The sequence below is a fragment of the Anomaloglossus baeobatrachus genome, chromosome 5, assembly GCF_048569485.1.
Source record: "Anomaloglossus baeobatrachus isolate aAnoBae1 chromosome 5, aAnoBae1.hap1, whole genome shotgun sequence".
Lineage (NCBI taxonomy): Eukaryota > Metazoa > Chordata > Amphibia > Anura > Aromobatidae > Anomaloglossus > Anomaloglossus baeobatrachus.
Window position 1 is genome coordinate 476,991,259 of NC_134357.1, and position 19,166 is coordinate 477,010,424.

Genomic DNA, 19,166 nt, shown 5'->3' on the forward strand with positions numbered 1-19,166 from the left:
AATCCTGAGTTACATCCTGTATTATACTCCAGAGCTGCACTCACTATTCTGCTGGTTCAGTCACTGTGTACTTACATTACATTACTCATCCTGTACTGATCCTAAGTTAGATCCTGTATTATACTCCAGAGCTGCACTCACTATTCTGCTGATGAGGCTTACTCCATAGATAAGTGGATGAGTCTTTTTATCCATGAAAAATGTTATGACTCCCAATTAAGAGTCAAGCTTCACCAATAAGTGATTAATATATGTGGAGACATGTTCAAAGTTATGATAATAACATGGAACACTGAATATAGGTCATGTTTGAAGCATCTTGGAAAAGCTTGTTCCCACCAGGTTCTTACCTGCCTCACACACCTAATGATTGCGGTTATAGTCATGGCTTATAGCAATGGATGGATAAAAATCATTAAACAATCAGCTAGTTCTACTCCATATAGAGCTTTGTCTTACAAACACTATGCCATAAATGTCACCTATGGGACCTGCACCTGAAGAATGGGCCTTGTTTCATAGGGTTGTATGAGGTGGCCTCTAATGGTCTCGTTATGTCTTATCTTCTAGGCCACCTATAGTTTCCTTGTGTAGCCTCCTGGTTGTTTACTCAGATTTAAATGGGCCCCCTCTAAGCCCAATGAGATCTGGCAGTTGCCAAGGGTTGTCGGGGGCTGATATTCTCTTATATTTACCCAATTGTACAAGTCAAGTCTCAGTTAGATTTGGTGTGACATGACATGTGCTTCAAGCCACAATGAAGTTGCCCAAGGCCAACTAATCAGAAGAAGATGTTGTTAGTGAAGAGGCGATTCTACTGCTTCCATTCAGCAGCCACTGTTGTGGCCAATTGACTGGGACGGGCTAATATAATTTGCACCAACTTTACTCCCAGTCTAAACGTTTGTTTTTTTGCAGCATCACTGAATCCTTTTGTGTGTTTTGTTCTCTTTGCAGGTCCTTGTCTACAAATTAAAAACATCTGAAATGTTTTGGGGTCAAACAAGGTCACTCCTACTACAACTGCTCATCATCCATGGAGTCTGGTGTGCTGATCGTAAGTATGGTTCTGTGGAAGGTGACGTGGTTGGGGTTGCATGTAGTGCCAGGTGCCTAAAGGGAACTATTTGTGTATTTGGACCATGGAACAAGACATGGGCAGTGATTGAGATAGAATGTTCTGGTAGTGGTGAGAAAATGTGCTAATATTAGACCCTATGCAGAGTGAGATACGTAGAGATGAGGGAGGGCTAGTTTTGGGACCACCAGAAGTGCTAATTCTCTGTGAGTAGTAACGTAGGGGATCAATATCAATGCTGGTTTTGGAGATTAAAAAAAAAAGCACATGCCAAATTAAATGTCCTATTTTCATTCTTTGTGGTTTGAAGTTTAGCTCTCCTCCAGAAGGAAAAAACACCATAACTACTACTAACTACAGTATATGATGTTTCAAAGGGCTCCGATAGAGAGCCAACCAAATTCAACCCTGTACTGGAAAGGAGCAAAAAATTATCAACTGTGCTGTCTAAATGTGGTGTGAAAAAGTTTGTCCCTTCATGATTTCTTATTCTTTTGCATGTTTGTCATACTTTAATGTTTAAGATCACAAAACAAATGTAAATATTAGAAATAGATAACGCAAGTAAACAAATAATGTAGTTTATAAATTAAGGTCTTTATTATTAAGGTAAAAAGAAATCCAAACCTACAAGGCTCTCTGTAAAAAAGTGATTGCCCCCTAAACCTAAACAACTTTGGGCTACCCTTAGCAGCAACAACTGCAATCAAGCATTTGCAATAACTGGCAATGAATCTTTTACAATGCTCTTGAGGACTTTTGGCATTTAGCTTTGCAGAATTGTTGTAATTCAGCCACATTGGAGGGTTTCGGAGCATGAACCGACTTTTTAAAGTCAGACCACAGCATTTCAATTGGATTAAGGTCAGGACTTTGACTAGGCCCCTCCAAAGTCTTAATTTGTTTTTCTTAAACCATTCAGAGGTGAACTTTGCTGATGTGTTTTGGATCATTGTCCTGATGCATAACCCAAGTGCGCTTCAGCTTGAGGTCATGAACTAATGGCCGGACATTCTCTTTCTGGATTTTTTGGTAGACAGCAGAATTCATGATTCCATTTACCACAGCAAGTCTTCTAGATCCTGAAGCAGCTAAACAGCCCCAGACCATCATAGTATCATAGTATCATAGTTTTTAAGGTTGAAGGGAGACTCTAAGTCCATCTAGTTCAACCCGTAGCCTAACATGTTGATCCAGAGGAAGGCAAAAAAAACCCAATGTGGCAAACAAGTTCCAATGGGGAAAAAATTTCCTTCCTGACTCCACATCCGGCAATCAGACTAGTTCCCTGGATCAATACCCTGTCATAAAATCTAATATACATAACTGGTAATATTAAATTTTTCAAGAAAGGCGTCCAGGCTCTGCTTAAATGTTAGTAGTGAATCACTCATTACAACATCATGCGGCAGAGAGTTCCATAGTCTCACTGCTCGTACAGTAAAGAATCCTCGTCTGTGATTATGATTAAACCTTCTTTCCTCAAGACGTAGCGGATGCCCCCGTGTTCCAGTCGCAGGCCTAGGTGTAAAAAGATCTTTGGAAAGGTCTCTGTACTGTCCCCTCATATATTTATACATTGTGATTAGATCCCCCTAAGCCTTCGTTTTTCCAAACTAAATAACCCCAAGTTTAATAACCTGTCTTGGTATTGCAGCCCACCCATTCCTCTAATAATCTTGGTGGCTCTTCTCTGCACCCTCTCCAGTTCAGCTATGTCCTTCTTATATATCGGTGACCAGAATTGTACACAGTATTCTAAGTGCGGTCGCACTAGTGACTTGTACAGAGGTAGAACTATATTTTTTTCATGAACACTTATACCTCTTTTAATACATCCCATTATTTTATTAGCCCTGGCAGCAGCTGCCTGACACTGTCCACTAAAGTGAAGTTTACCATCCACCCATACATCCAAGTCTTTTTCTGTGTCTGCTTTACCCAGTGTTCTAAAATTAAGTACATAATCATAAATGTTATTTCCTCTACCCAAGTGCATGACCTTACATTTATCTACATTAAACTTCAATTGCCCCTTCTCAGCCCAATCCTCCAATTTACATAAATCTCCCTGTAATATAAAATTATCCTCCTTTGTATTGATTACCCTGCAGAGTTTAGTATCATCTGCAAATATTGAAATTCTACTCCGCATGCCCCCAACAAGGTCATTTATAAATATGTTGAAAAGAAGCGGGCCCAATACTGACCCCTGTGGTACCCCACTATGAACTGAGACCCAGTCCGAGTACGTACCATTAATAACCACCCTTTGTTTCCTATCACTGAGCCAGTTTTTAACCCAGTTACACATATTTTCCCCTATCCCCATTATTCTCATTTTATGTACCAACCTTTTGTGTGGCACCGTATCAAAAGCTTTTGAAAAGTCCATATACACAACATCCACTGCATTTCCCTGGTCCAGGCTTGAACTTACCTCTTCATAGAAGCTGATCAAATTAGTTTGACAGGATTGATCCCTCATAAACCCATGTTGATATTCTGTCATAAGGTTATTTTTCTTGAGAGACTCCAGTATAGCATCTCTCAAGAACCCCTCAAGGATTTTACCAACCGTAGAGGTTAAACTTACCGGCCTATAATTTCCCGGCTCAGTTTTTGTCCCCTTTTTGAATATTGGCACCACATTTGCTATGCGCCAGTCCTGCGGTACTGACCCTGTTATTAAGGATTCTGTGAAGATTAAAAATAATGGTCTATCTATCACAGAACTCAATTCCTGTAGTACTCTGGGGTGTATGCCATCCGGGCCCGGAGATTTGTCAACCTTAGTGATTTCGAGGCGGCGGCGTACTTCCTGCTGGGTTAAGCAGGTAATATTCAAGGGTGAATTTATGGTATCACTGGTCATGTCATCTGCCATGGCATTTTCTTGTATAAAAACCGTAGAAAAAAAGTCATTCAGCAGGTTGGCTTTACCCTCATCCCCTTCCACCATTTCACCAAGACTATTTTTAAGGGGGCCAACACTATCGCTTTTCAGTTTTTTACTGTTTATGTAGTTAAAGAATATTTTAGGATTATTTTTACTTTCTCTCACAATGAGTCTCTCTGCCTCAAACTTAGCTAACTTAATTTGCTTTTTACATATTTTATTTAATTTTCTATAATTATATAATGCCTCATCACTACCTACCCTCTTTAATTCTTTTAAGGCTTTCTGTTTTTCTTTTATTGCTTCCCCTACAGCTCTATTTAGCCATAGGGGTTTCCTCCTATTTCTAGCATGTTTGTTCCCATAGGGTATATATTCTGCACAAGCCCTATTCAGGATGCTCATAAAAGTCTCCCATTTGCTTTGTGTACTTTTATTACTTAGTACATCATCCCAGTTTATTGCACTAAGATCATCTCTCAACCGTTTAAAATTTGCTTTCCTGAAGTTTAGTGTCCTTGTAGCCCCTCTACTAGACATCTTACTAAAGAATACGTGAAAACTTATTATTTTGTGATCACTATTCCCCAAGTAACCGCCAACTTGTATATTTGATATGCGGTCTGGCCTATTGGTTAGTACAAGGTCTAGTAGTGCTCCCCCTCTTGTGGGGTCATGTACCATTTGTGAAAGGTAATTATCTTTCATTGTTATCAAAAATCTATTTCCTTTGCTGGAACTGCAAGTTTCTGTTCCCCAATTTATATCAGGATAGTTAAAGTCCCCCATAATAATTACCTCTCCGAGATTCGCTGCTTTATCAATTTGCTTTATGAGGAGATTCTCTACCTCTTCCATAATATTCGGCGTCTTATAACACACCCCTATCAGTATTTTATTATTCATTCTCCCCCCCCTTATCTCCACCCATAGGGACTCTACATTCTCAGTACCCTCACATATGTTGTCACGCAGGATGGGTTTTAAGGATGATTTTACATATAGACACACACCTCCCCCTCGCTTATTTGTACGGTCATTCCTGAATAGGCTATAACCCTGTAAATTAACAGCCCAGTCATAGCTCTCATCCAGCCATGTCTCTGATATCCCCACTATATCATAATTTTCTTCCAACAATATTAATTCTAATTCCTCCACCTTATTTGTGAGGCTTCGGGCATTAGTGTACATGCACGTTACGTATGACTCTGTACCTGTATTCCTGCTTACTGTATTAACTGTCCTAACCCTTCCCCCCGTACCACCCCCAATTTCATTACTTGTGCCCTGGTCACTATCTGCACTACATTCGCCTTCTATAAAGTGAATACCCTCGTCCCCCATTCCTAGTTTAAACACTCCTCCAACCTTCTAGCCATTTTCTGCCCCAGCAGAGCTGCACCCTCCCCATTAAGATGCAGCCCATCCCTAGCATAGAATCTGTAGCCAACTGAAAAGTCGGCCCAATTCTCCAGGAACCCAAAACCCTCTTTCCTACACCAATTCCTGAGCCACCTGTTAACCTCCCTGATCTCCCTTTGCCTCTCTGGTGTGGCTCGTGGCACAGGTAGTATTTCCGAAAATACCACCTTTGAGGTCCATGCTTTAAGCTTACAACCTAATTCCCTGAAATCATCTTTAAGGACCTTCCACCTACCTCTAACTTTGTCATTTGTGCCAATGTGTACAATGACCGCTGGGTCCTCCCCAGCCCCTCCCAGTAATCTGTCAACCCGATCAGCGATGTGCTGAACTCGAGCGCCAGGAAGACAACACACTGTTCGGCGATCCCTGTCTTTGTGACAGATTGCCCTATCTGTCCCCCTAATAATTGAGTCCCCCACTACTAGTACCTGTCTTGTCTGCCCTGCACTCCTATTCCCCCCCTTACTGGAGCAGACACTCCTCTGGCATTCAGAGGTCATGCCTTGCTGCAGCAATGCTACCCCTGTAATGACATCCCCCTCATCTGCCAAGTTTGCAAACCTATTGGGGTGTGTCAGTTCAGGACTAGCCTTCCTAGCACTTTTACCTTTACCCCCCTTTCTAACTGTCACCCAGCTACCTACCTCACCGTCCTGCCGCTCCCTACTACGATCCTCCCCCACATCTGACCCAACAAGCTGCTGCTCAGTGAGCAGCAAACTCCTTTCCATATTGCTAATGCATCTCAGAGTTGCCAGCTGCTCATTTAGATCCAGTATCTGGGCTTCCAAATGTGCAACTTGCGCACATCTCGAACAACAGTATGCACCCTTGAACGGCTTTTCAAGGACTGCATACATGAGAAATGTAGACCATCCCACTACCACCACATTCTGAAATGCTGTGTTATTTTTATGCCAGATGTAATGGGACATACACCTTCCAAAAATCTCGTCTGTCCACAAAGTATTCTTCCAAAAGTGTTGGGGATCAACAAGATGTTTTCTGACAAAACTGAGAAGAACCTTTATGTTCTTTTGCTCAGCAGTCGTTTTTGTCATGGAACTCTGCCATACAGGCCTTTTTTGCCCAGTCTATTTCTTATGGTGGAGTCATGAACTTTGACCTTAACAAAGGCAAGTGAGGCCTACAGTTCTTTGGTGGTTGTTGTGGGATCTTTTGTGACCTCTTTGAGGAGTCGTCGCTGCGCTCTTGGGCTAATTTTGGTCTGCCAGACACTCCTGGGAAGGTTCATCACTGTTCTATGTTTTTCGCCATTTGTGGATAATGGTTGTCACCGTGGTTCACTGGAGTCACAAACCTTTATAAATAGGTTTATAATCTTTCCCAGACTGATAGATCTCAATTTCTTTATTTCCCATTTGTTCCTGAATTTCTTGAATCATGGCATGATGTCTAGCTTTTGAGGATCTTTTGGTCTGCTTCACTTTGTCAAGCAGGTCTAATTTAAGTGATTTCTTGATTGAGAACAGGTATGGTGGTAATCAGGCCTGGGTGTGGCTGGAGAAATTGACCTCAGCTTCCCAAACATTTGATTACCCTACGTTAATTTAATTTATGTTTAAAAGGGGACAGGCAATCATTTTTTCACTTAGGGCACTGTAGGTTTGGATCTCTTTCTCCCTTAACAATATAAATCTTCATTATAAACTTCATTTTGTGTTTACTTGTGTTATCTTTGTTTAATATTTAAATTTGTTTGGTATCTGAAACATTTTAGTGTAACAAATATGAAAAAGAATAAGAAATCAGGAAGGGGCAAAAACGTTTTCATACCACTGTAGCTTTTACATGTCTTAGACATTGACATACAGGGTACTCACCTATAGGGGGCCTAAGAGAGACAACTTTTATCCTTTAGTACTTTGTACCAAAAAGATCAAAATATCTTGACATGAGACCCTTACTAACACAATTATTGGAGTGGAGAGGACCCACATGAGATCCTTGTATTCTGTTATACATGTTTGTCCTGCTATAGTCTAAAAGTACTGGCTGACAGTTGTTATGTGGTGGTCTCAAAGGAAACCTATTTTGTTGAAATACCATGCACTTTACAAACCCCAAGTTAAAGAGCTAAAAACATTGAAAAATTGATAAATATTTTGTGGGTATAGGTTTAGTAGAGCTAGAAGATCTAGAACTACTGACAATTCTGGGCTTAGGAGTCCAGCGGATGGTCAGTCACTGAGTAGGACCGCCCACTGGACTCCTAAACTGAGAATAAGCAAATATTTAAATAAATAAGTTACTAATTCCATTTCCACAAAACATATATCAGTCTGCTGATCTCCTACTGCTCTATAATGGATTCTCTTTAATGTTTCTTCTCTTTCTCCTTTTTTCCAGTGCTTGAAGCCAGTTGCAGTAGAGTGTGTTATTTATATGGGAATTCCGTGACCCTCACCTGTGATGTGACGCACAAACTTGAGAACATCACAGTGCTAAATAAAACGGATAGTCGTTTGTTTGAATATAATTTGCTTACAATGGGAAGTCAGACCACAAAAGATGGAAAAATGACCATTGCATATGCAGATAATAAAGTGACGGTGACCACCTCCAAGGATCAGTTTTGTGGTGAATTTAAATATTGGCTGTTTCTGGACTCAGGTAACTCCAGTTTTCACAATGAACCCATCGACATCGTTTCTGGTAAGAACTTATTTTTTTTTTTACTATCACCTTAAGAGGAATTTGCTTGCCATGAATAAATGCTCTTTTAGCAGGACATATTAGAAAGTACTGATCCCCATAAAAAAAACCCCAGACTATTCCAATGAGCATTTAGTGCTTGTACGTAAGCGCCAGACAAGTGCAATGACAGTCCTCCCATACTATGAGACTGGGAGTATTGGGCTCTTCTCTAGACCTCAGACCATTATTATCTCCCTGGTTTTCTAGTTAGGCCGGGGCCACATGGGGACTAATGTGACCCTCGCATGACACTCGGCTCAGGCTGGTAGCACAGCAGGAGCCGAGTGTCACTCTGACTGAGGTCCGATCATGCGATCGAACCTCAGCTGCGGGGGACGGGCCGGCACTGAGGAGGGACGGGCCAGCTCTGAGGAGGGAAGGGCCGGCACTGAGGAGGGGAGGGAGGGATTTATCTCCCTCTCTCCTCCGTTGCCGGCTATTGCCATTCTCCCCCTGCACTCGCGATACACCGGTGTACTGCGAGTGCAGTGCGATCTTTCTCTCGCCCCATAGACTTGAGCGGGTGTGAGAGAAAGAGTCTCGCATTACAATCGCAGCATGCTGCGATTGTTTTTTCAGTCCGATTGTGGTCGAGAAAATAATCGCTCATGGGTGCTGGCACATAGGTTAATATTGGTCCGAGTGGAATGCCATGTTTTATCGCATTCCACTTGGTCCGATTTTCATACCGTGTGTCTTAGGCCTTACTCTCGACTTTGAGTAAGGAAAACTCAAGGTCAACCGTAACCGGACAGTGACCTTCAACAGTAACCGTTCTCTCTCTCTCTGATCTCACCGGTTCCCTCATGGCAGTAATTCTGAGATCTCACTCTTTGCGCAGTATTGGTCAGACTCTTAGGACCGTCAGGACAACAAACTCTTAATGGAAACCATGATGTGTCGCTGCACACAGACACACACACTCATGATGTAAGCACAACTTTATGGACGTCAGCCTGTTCTGTCCTACCGACATTGTGAGGCAGATTTCGTCACCACAATCCTCACCATTACCATCTGCTCGCTTTCATTGACACCTGATAGCCCCACATGCTATAATAACTGGGTATGGCAACTCTACTGAGAATAGCGGCCCACCAGACTATTGCACTCAAGACCCCCAAGGGTGAACAAAATGTTCTAGTAAATACAAAACATGGGACACTTTAATGGTAACCATTGTTTTAATTTGTATTTTCTAAATCAATAGTAGACCTGAAAATAAGTAACTTTATAATATATCTTATGACACAAATTTGCTTCTTTCTCTGCCAGAGTTGATCAGTCATTATCAAAATTCTCAATTGTGAGGTAAAATCTTTATTCAGTGAAGACTTTCCCATTGCTGAGATAAGAGATGGCGGTTGGTGATGATGAGATTCTATGATGACGGGAAGAGCTAGTGGCAGAGGGAGGAGCTAGAGGGAGGCGCTAGAGATAGAGGGAGGTGCTAGAAGCCGAGGGAGGGGCTAGAGGCACAGATCCACCCATTCCTCTCTGTTCTATCTACATAGAATCTCATCAGCACCAACTGCCATCTCCTATGTTAGTAATGGGAAAGTCTTCATTGAATTCAGATTTTACCTCAGAGTTGAGAATTTTGAAAATGACTGATCAATACCAGCAGAGAAAGAAGCAAATTTGTCTGATAAGAAATATTACAAAGTTGCTTATTTTAATGTGTACTGTTGATTTATGAAAAAAAAATTAAAACAACAATTCCACTTTATATAAAAACAGACTTCTAGACAAAAGTCTCTGAGCATACAGTATAAAAAAGCCACAATCAACATATACCAATATATATATATATATATATATATATACAATATATGTGTTTCCAGGTTACTAACTGTAGGCGTACACCTAATAGATATGCCAACTCTAAAGCGGGCTTTACACACAGCAATCTCGCAAGCAATATCGCTAGTGAGCGTACGCGCCCCGTCAGTTGTGCATCACGGGCAAATCGCTGCCTGTGGCGCACAACATCGCTAACACCCGTCACACTATACTTACCTGCCTAGCGACTTCGCTGTGGCCGGCGAACCGCCTCCTTTCTAAGGGGGCAGTTCGTTCGGCGTCACAGCGACGTCAATAGAAGCGGAGGGGTGGAGATGAGCGGGACGAACATCCCGCCCACCTCCTTCCTTCCTCATTGCGTGCGGCTGCAGGGACAGTGATGTTCCTCGTTCCTGCGGTGTCACACATAGCGATGTGTGCTGCCGCAGGAACGACGAACAACATCGTACCTGCAGCAGCAACGATAATCGGGATAGGAACGTCTGGACAACGATCAACAATATGGTGAGTATTTTTGATCATTACCGGTCGTTCCTGCGTTTCACACGCAACGACGTCGCTAACGAGGCCGGATGTGCGTCACGAAGTCCGTGACCCCAACGACATCTCATTAGCGATGTCGTTGCGTGTAAACCCCGCTTCAGGCTGTGTGCACACATTGCATTTTTGCTGCCTTATTTTTAGGCTTTTTTGCTTGCAGATATGTCACAAGCAAGTCCTGATGCCAGCAAAGTCAATGAGAATCTTGAAGTCTTGTTCAGACACTGAGAATTTTTGCCTTGCAGATTTGGTGCAGAAAATAATCGGCAGCATTTCCATTCTTTCTGCATTTTTGGCTGCGTTTTCAATGAAGTGTTGGGGGTGTAAAGTCTAAACCCCCAACACCACTGGCACTACCCCAGTACAAATTACTTAAAATTTAATAGTTTTACTTTTACTTCCCAGGTTGTTCTCGAAACAGCAAAAACAAGGAGCTTGTATGTGAAGTAGAGACTATGCAAGAGAATGCAACAATAGTCTGCAAAGATAATGATGCACGTGTGTACCAGGAGATCAGAAAAGAAAAACTGTCTGAAAAGAATTTACAGATTCATCTGAATACTACTAAAGAGATGGAGAACAAGGATATATGCTGTGCTGTGTCATCCGATATAGATAGTGCAAAAGAAGAGAACAGCTTCAATCAATCTTTAGGTAATTACTGCTACCATTTGCTTGTTCTATGACATGATCCTAATGGGGCAACATAAGGTACTAAAGCCAAACAGACAATCCATGATTCCCCATGCAAATTGCCTCTTAAAGGGAATCTGTCAGGTGATTTTCTAGTACAATACTAATGTTATGTTTAAATAGGGCTTAAGGAGACCTTTTAAGGTGGTGTCACACATAGCGACGCAGCAGCGATCACGACCAGCGATCTGACCTTATCATTATCGCTGTTGCGTCGTTACATGGTCGCTGGTGAGCTGTCAAACAGGCAGATCTCACCAGCGACCAGTGATCAGCCCCCAGCCAGCAGCAACGAGTGGAAGCGTAACTAAGGTAAATATCGGGTAACCAAGGAAAGCACTTCTCTTGTCTTGGTTACCCGATATTTACCTTAGTTACTAGGGTCCGCCGCTCTCACGCTGCCAGTGCCGGCTCCCTGTTCACAACACTACTAGCCAGAGTACACATCGGGTTAATTACCCGATGTGTACTCCAGCTACGTATGTAGGGAGCAGGGAGCCGGCACTGCCAGCGTGAGAGCGGTGGACGCTAGTAACTAAGGTAAATATCGGGTAACCAAGGAAAGGGCTTCTTGGTTACCCGATGTTTACCGTGGTTACAGCTTACCGCAGCTGCCAGACGCCGGCTCCCTGCTCCCTGCTCGCTTCAGTTCGTCGCTCTCGCTGTCACACACAGCGATGTGTGCTACACAGCGGGAGAGCAACATCCAAAAAATGAAGCAGGACATTCAGCAACGACCGGCGACCTCACAGCAGGGGCCAGGTCGTTGCCGGATGTCACATACAGTGACAGCGACGGGACGTCGCTGCTACGTCACAGAAAATGGTGACTTAGCAGCGATGTCGTTGTCGTCGTCGCTATGTGTGACACCACCTTTAGGATTGGCAAATGTTTTTGGTCTTCCTTATCCTGTAATCATGTTGTAAGCTCCCTAGAATTAAGTGTGAGGTAACTAGTTAAACATATCTAAATACAAACTGCATATGCACTGCTCCCCACTCCCACCTCTGGCATTAATGATAGTAAATCTGAACTGAGATTGCACTGCTAACTCCACCCAGACTCCCATAGAGGTGGGTGGAAACAGTGAATATGCAAATTGTATTTTCATACACTTAACTAGGGTGCAGGAGACATAAAATTCTAAGGAGATTCTAGAAAGATAACATTAGGTAGAACAATAAAAGTTAAGGATCCTAAGGGTAAGTTCACACAGTGCGTTTTTCGCGGCGTTTTTGCACGTTTTTCGGGTGCGTTTTTGGCCTCAAAACTGCATGAATTTGCTTCCCCAGCAAAGTCTGAGTTTTCATTTTTGCTGTCCACACACAACTTTTTTTTTTAAGCTGCGTTTTTGAGCTTAAAAAAAAATTGGACATGTCAATTCTTTCCTGCGTTTTTCTGCGTTTTCCCCCCATGCAATGCATTGGAAAAATGCAGCAAACGCAGCCAAAAACGCACCAAATCGCGGTAAAAACGCATGCGTTTTTTTCATGCGTTTTTAAAGACGCGGGTGCGTTTTTGTGCGTTTTTAGCGGCCAAAAATGCACAAAAACGCAACGTCAAAAAAACGCAGCGTGTGCACATAGCCTAAAAGGTCTCCTTAAGCCCTATTTAAAGATAACATTAGCATTGTACTACAAAATGAACTGACAGAGTCCCTTTAATGAGGAAGAGGACTATTGGAGTTAGCAATCCTAAAAGTCAATGTCAACTTTTTAATGAGTCTTGCCATTGAGTTTCCCAGAGGAAGCATTAAATGACTGATAAGCCTCCTCACACAGGCATGCTTAGGCATGTCACTCTCCACAAGTAGAAACCTTACCACTTAGACCATAGTCTTAGCTTCTCAACTAGCCAGATCTTTTCCTTTGCAGTGATGATTGGCCACACCCTTACTCACCATTTCTGCAAACTGAGATTCTGGTTTGACTTTTATCCTGTTATATGGCAAGTGTTACGGTTGCTGTGGCACTGGAGACTATGTTCGGATTTCTTCCTACTGCACATGTGCGAGCACTGGAGACTATGTTCGGATTTCTTGCTACTGCACATGTGCAAGCGCTGGAGACTAAGTCCTATCTTGGAGCCATTGCACATGTGCGGGTGACATCATCGCTGACACGAGGTCACATGTCTCTGACACCTTCTAAGCTGATTGGCCGCTGGTCATGTGCTTGTGACACGTGGTCACATGTCTCTGACACCTTCTATGCCAATTGGTCGCTGGTCATGTGCTTGTGACGCTTTGCTCGGTGATAGGCCAGCATGACGTCATTGCTGTCGTTCTAGCAGCGGATTGGCTCTGGTGTCCTCCATCTTGGATGAGGCACAGAGTCTATATAAGACCCTGACGCATGCCGCCCGGCGCTCAGTCTTCTTGGTTCATGCATGAGAGTAGACGCTCTGTGCACGTCCCTCTAGGCATCTCTCTGTCTATGCTAGGTGAGCGCTACCGGCAGGGTAGCGTTCTTATACCTTACAGCTTCGGCTGCGGTCCGTATCCTTACATCTTAGTGGAGCGGACATAGGCAGGTGCCTGAGGCACATGGTCCGGCTGGGCCTTGTGATTCTACTCTTAGGTGGACGTTGCGCTAGGGTAACGTTCCTTATACTGTGTCTGGCAGTTGTTCGTGTCCTCGCACACTAGTGGAGCGAACGCAGGTAGGAGCTTTGTGTGGCTTATGCTGCTGTCCGTCTCTTTTGCACCACTAGTAGAGCGGACCTAGGCAGGTACCATATCTAGTGGTTCGTGTCCTCGCACACTAGTGGAGCGAACGCAGGTAGAAGCTTTGTGCGGCTTACGCTGCTGTCCGTCTCCTGGCACCGCTAGAGGAACGGACCTAGGTAGGTGCCATTTCACACTCACTGGTTTTGTCTCTGTGACCATTAACAGAGACCATACCACACACCCTCCAAGCAAGGGAGGAATTGCTTTATTTCCTAATTGTATTCCTCTGTGAGTTTAACAGAGGTATTGCACTCTGCACTTGTGCTACTACTATTTACAGTGGCACACTTATATACCCCTTATCCTCTACCATAGTCTGCAGCAGAGTCTTTGCACGGTGGACCCTGACTGTCTGATATTCCTTTGGGTTTTATTATCAGACAGCCCCCCGTAACAGCAAGACTCATTGATATTGACTTTTACGATTGTTACTTACAGTTAGTAGCACTAGAGTTTCAGTTCTCTTCCTCCCTGAAGTGACAATTTGCATGTTTTGTATATCCCAAAGGAGCATTGTATGGCTTATAAGGAATGATTAGGCATGTCATTCTCCACAAGTAAAAACCTTACCCCTTACATCACAGTCTTAGCCTCTCAACTAGCCAAAGCAGATGGGCACCACCCTTACTCACCGTTTCTGCAAACTGAGATTCTGGTTTGGTTTTCATCCTAAGTCATATGGCAAGACTTGGTAAAGGGTTGATATTGACTTTTAGAATTGCTACTTCCAGTGAGTGGCACTAGAGTTCCAGTCCTCTTCCTCTCTGAAGAGACAATTTGCATATTTTGTAAAGGAGCATTGTATGGCTCAGAAGCCTCCTCACATTGGCATGCTTAGGCATGTCATTTTCCACAACGAGTAACGTTACCTTTATGATTCCCAATGTGATGCCTTCTATGTATACCATCACTATGGTGTGTCAAAGAAGTGTTATGCATTGGCCAAATAATATAGTGGTTGAAATATAAGTGTACACTGTAAAAGTAATGTACTGTACAATTAGCGATGTCACATACTCTCTATACAAATAATACCATACAGTGTTTGAATATCTATATACAGTGCAAAATAACTATACAGTATGGCACCCAAATGATAGTGCCATATACTGGTCAAATAACACACACTATACCGCTGTCTAAATGAAAAAATGCTAAATATGACCGCTACCTGTGTACAATGCACAGTGCTTGGCACCATAAGTAACCGTGCTACGCTAATCATATAGTACACAATAAGTACTATCAAATAGTCTCTTACTATAAGACCATTGGATTATAGTGAATAAAAAAAGTAATAAACTGAACCTTTCTTTTCAGAAACTAATTCCTTATCAGACACCAAGACTGCTCCTTTCTTAAAAATCGGCATTCTCGCAGCTGTTGCTTTGGTCGCTACGGTGTTTGGTTACCTGATATTAAGGCGCAAAAGGATCATTTTGATAGGTAAATTTATTCTAAATTTCACAAAATGTATAAACGTTCCAAACCTTATACTAATCAGCTTTAATTTATTTTAAGGGATTTGTAGAATATTAATTGCCCTCCCTAAGGCTGGGCGATCATTACCTGTTTGATGGTGGTTTAATTCCCGTCATCCCGGCCAATCAGATATTGATTTAAAAATGAATTCCACTACAAAAATGCATATTTTTTTTTTTTACCTGCTTTATTATCATTTTGATGTTTCATTTACATGATATTTTAATTCCTTCTAGCTCGTCGTTTCTCACAAGAACCCCTCATGGGGCAAGGTGAGTACCACAAATAATAAGAATAACATTCAACCCCCAAATAACAGGTAGGGTAAAAATGACTCCTCCACTAAGGTATACACATTTATTGGGAGATACATCAATTTCTCAAAAACCCATATAACTAAAAAAAAACAACAACTGGATAAGCTTTTTACCAAATTGACACATGTAGATGACTCAAAAACTGAAGTTAAAGTAAAGGGCGACATCGCTAGCGATCTCATTAGCGATGTAACACGCCAGATTGCACATACGATCTGTCGAGATCGCACATGTGACCGGCGCTACAAAAAATGACCTATGTGCGATCTCGGCAGATCATATGTGCGATCTGGCGTGTTACATCGCTAACGAGATCGCTAGCGATGTCGCAGCGTGTAAAGCACCCTTAAGAGTTTTTAGATTTATGGACAAAAGTTTTTAAAGCTACAGTACAGACGAAAAGTTTGGACACACCTTCTCATTCAGAGTTTTCTTTATTTTCAGGACTCTGAAAATTGTAGATTCACATTGAAGGCATCAAAACTATGAATTAAAACATGTGGAATGAAATACTTAAAAAAGTGTGAAACAACTGAAAATATGTCTTATATTCTAGGTTCTTCAAAGTAGCCACCTTTTGCTTTGATTACTACTTTGCACACTCTTGGTATTCTCTTGATGGGCTTCAAGAGGTAGTCACCGGAAATGGTTTTCCAACAGTTTTGAAGGAGTTCCCAGAGATGCTTAGCACTTGTTGGCCCTTTTGCCTTCACTCTGCGGTCCAGCTCACCCCAAACCATCTCGATTGGGTTCAGGTCTGGTGACTTTGGAGGCCAGGTCATCTGGCGTAGCACCCTATCACTCTCCTTCTTGGTCAAATAACCCTTACACAGCCTGGAGGTGTGTTTGGGGTTATTATCCTGTTGAAAAATAAATGATGGTCCAACTAAACGCAAACCAGATGGAATAGCACACCGCTGCAAGATGCTGTGGTAGCCATGCTGGTTCAGTATGCCTTCAATTTTGAATAAATCCCCAACAGTGTCACCAGCAAAGCACCCCCACACCATCACACCTCCTCCTCCATGCTTCACGGTGGGAACCAGGCATGTAGAGTCCATCCGTTCACCTTTTCTACAAAGACACGGTGGTTGGATCCAAAGATCTCAAATTTGGACTCATCAGACCAAAGCACAAATTTCCACTGGTCTAATGTCCATTCCTTGTGTTCTTTAGCCCAAACAAGTCTCTTCTGCTTGTTGCCTGTCCTTAGCAGTGGTTTCCTAGCAGCTATTTTACCATGAAGGCCTGCTGCACAGTCTCCTCTTAACAGTTGTTCTAGAGATGAGAATGTGTGTCCAAACTTTTGGTCTGCACTGTATGTGTATGGTGGTGTGGAAGGATGAGACGATATGAATTATGGATGCTAAAATTAGGTTCCAAAACCCTACTTTTAGCATACTTCTTTCTGAGAGGATCTGTCATGGTTTTCCCCGATTGCTGTTGGTCCAGCCATAGTAAACAGCTCATTTAGTAAGGTTAAACCACATATGAATGCTGAAGTACTCAAAATAGCAATTCAGGACCACATTTCACCAAAAGGACCCTTTTTGGAGGATTCTCCAAGAAATCTTTCAAACCATGGAGATCACCGATCAAGAAAGGGGAAAATATCATGCATATAAATGATTAATGACTCGTAGAATATTCTGTGTTACCCATAAGACAGCTTGGGTAACCTCTCACTTACCTAATGATATGTTCCTTTCTTTCTAAACAGATGATCCTGAAGCAGAGAACACACCCAAACCACTATTACTGCCACTATAAACTGTTTAATGGAGAAACCTAAGAGCAATCAAAGGAGGAAAGTGGTTGCTCTAAGAAAATACCATGTGTGACCCAAAGTGTGTAGAAAATGCTTGTCTTACACTGGACTACAAAAAATACACAGGACTGTTAAGCCTAAATGGTGTAACCCAGTGTCGGACTGGCTACCGGAGAAACTGCCAGTAATACCAGGCCTGGTTGTGGTTACCTGCATTGAACTCCGTAGCTCTCACCCAAGCTCCAGAGTTCAGCCCGGCATGTCCGCAGCTGTCATGAACTGAAGCGCAATCGCCAGGGAATCAGTTGGTGCTCGCGGTTCAGTCCAGACTGCCCTCCGGAGCTCAGGTGAGAGATCTGAAGTTCAATGCAGGTAACCACAGCCAGGCCTGGTATTACTGGCGGTTCCTCCGGTAGCCAGTCTGACACTGGTGTAACCTATTACTATTAGTTGATTCATCTCTACATTTTGTCAAGAAATATTTTCGATTCGTCATCGAGTAGTGTCACCTCTTTCCACCATCTTTAGTGACACATTGGTTTAAAGGGATTGGGGGTGAAAACATCCTAACCTAACTTGTTTTACTTTGGAGGTCCAAGAGTGGAGATGCACATACAATGGTAGAATGAGGAACTTGTATCCCCATTAGTATAGAGTGACAGTGTACATTAGAAACCTGTGCTCCATTTATTCCCTATGTGGCTGCCAAGTGCTGTGCTCAGCTTTTTCCAGCTGCCCCGAAGAGAATTAATGGACTCATTCCTGGTCATCTGAACATTTTGTACTGGGTATAAAAGTTTCCTATTCTGCCGATCAGTGTGAACCCAGTGAGCAACATATTATCTATCCTATGGATGGGCGATAGCTAATTTTCACTGAACAACCCCTTTAAGTTCATAGAATCATAGAATGGTAGAGATGGAAGGGACCTCAAGGGCCATCGGGTCCAACCTCCTGCGAGTGCAGGCTTTCCTGCCAGTAAAATAGTGCCTTCACCATATCCCTATAATAAGAAAAATAAAATACCACCACCAAATCCTCAACATACCTGAAAATATATAGTAGAATTGTGTCAAACTGTTCAATCTGCAAAATTGGGGGCTCGTCCTGGATTTAAAGAAAAAATCCTGTTTTTTCCATAAACATTATTACTTCTGTCTATTGGCAGAATTCAGTTATCCGGTAATTCTGGTAATTCAGCTCATTCTTATTCAAGTGCATCATGCTGACCAGAAATAATACATAGCATAGTTGTGCATCTATGTACTGTAAAGTACTAGATGATGGATGCATTAGTTTTGCATTAGTTGCTATATTTGGTAATAGATCTAGCATCTGATGGTCAGTTAAAGGGGTATTCCCATCCCATTTTTACCAGTACATATACACCTGGGTATTCCTATCTGCAAGATCCTATCCCAATATGTGGTAGGGTTTTTTTTATTATTATTATTATTATTATTATTATTATTAATAATAATAATAATAATAATAATAATAATAATAAGTGATATTAATTTGTAATAATAAAATGAGCAAATACCTCCAATTAGAAATGTAGTATAGTTCTCCTGATTAGCTATGTCTCCTACCTCATGTGGAGGGCATTGCAGTAGCTTAGGTAACCATGGTTATGACCACCAGTAGCTAACTGTCACTATATGAGTGGTCGTAACCATGGATACCTAAGGTCCTGTAATACCCTGCACATG

At 42.3% G+C, this 19,166-nt stretch overlaps 1 protein-coding gene across 3 annotated transcripts in view; it reads left to right on the forward strand.

The window, feature by feature from the left end:
- The window catches only part of LOC142310357 (uncharacterized), a 58,300-nt gene extending 40,482 nt beyond the window's left edge, over positions 1–17,818 (forward strand). For 2 of the 3 annotated variants that reach the window (XM_075347872.1, XM_075347873.1), the window contains exons 2-7: positions 958–1,057; positions 7,776–8,081; positions 10,872–11,120; positions 15,208–15,333; positions 15,606–15,641; positions 17,407–17,818. In XM_075347872.1, coding sequence (XP_075203987.1) covers positions 988–1,057; positions 7,776–8,081; positions 10,872–11,120; positions 15,208–15,333; positions 15,606–15,641; positions 17,407–17,456 — 837 coding nt within the window. In that variant the 5' untranslated portion in view covers positions 958–987 and the 3' untranslated portion in view covers positions 17,457–17,818. The remainder of the gene's footprint in view (positions 1–957; positions 1,058–7,775; positions 8,082–10,871; positions 11,121–15,207; positions 15,334–15,605; positions 15,642–17,406) is intronic. The other variant, XM_075347874.1, reaches the window with a different exon arrangement.
- Positions 17,819–19,166: the final 1,348 nt, after the last annotated feature.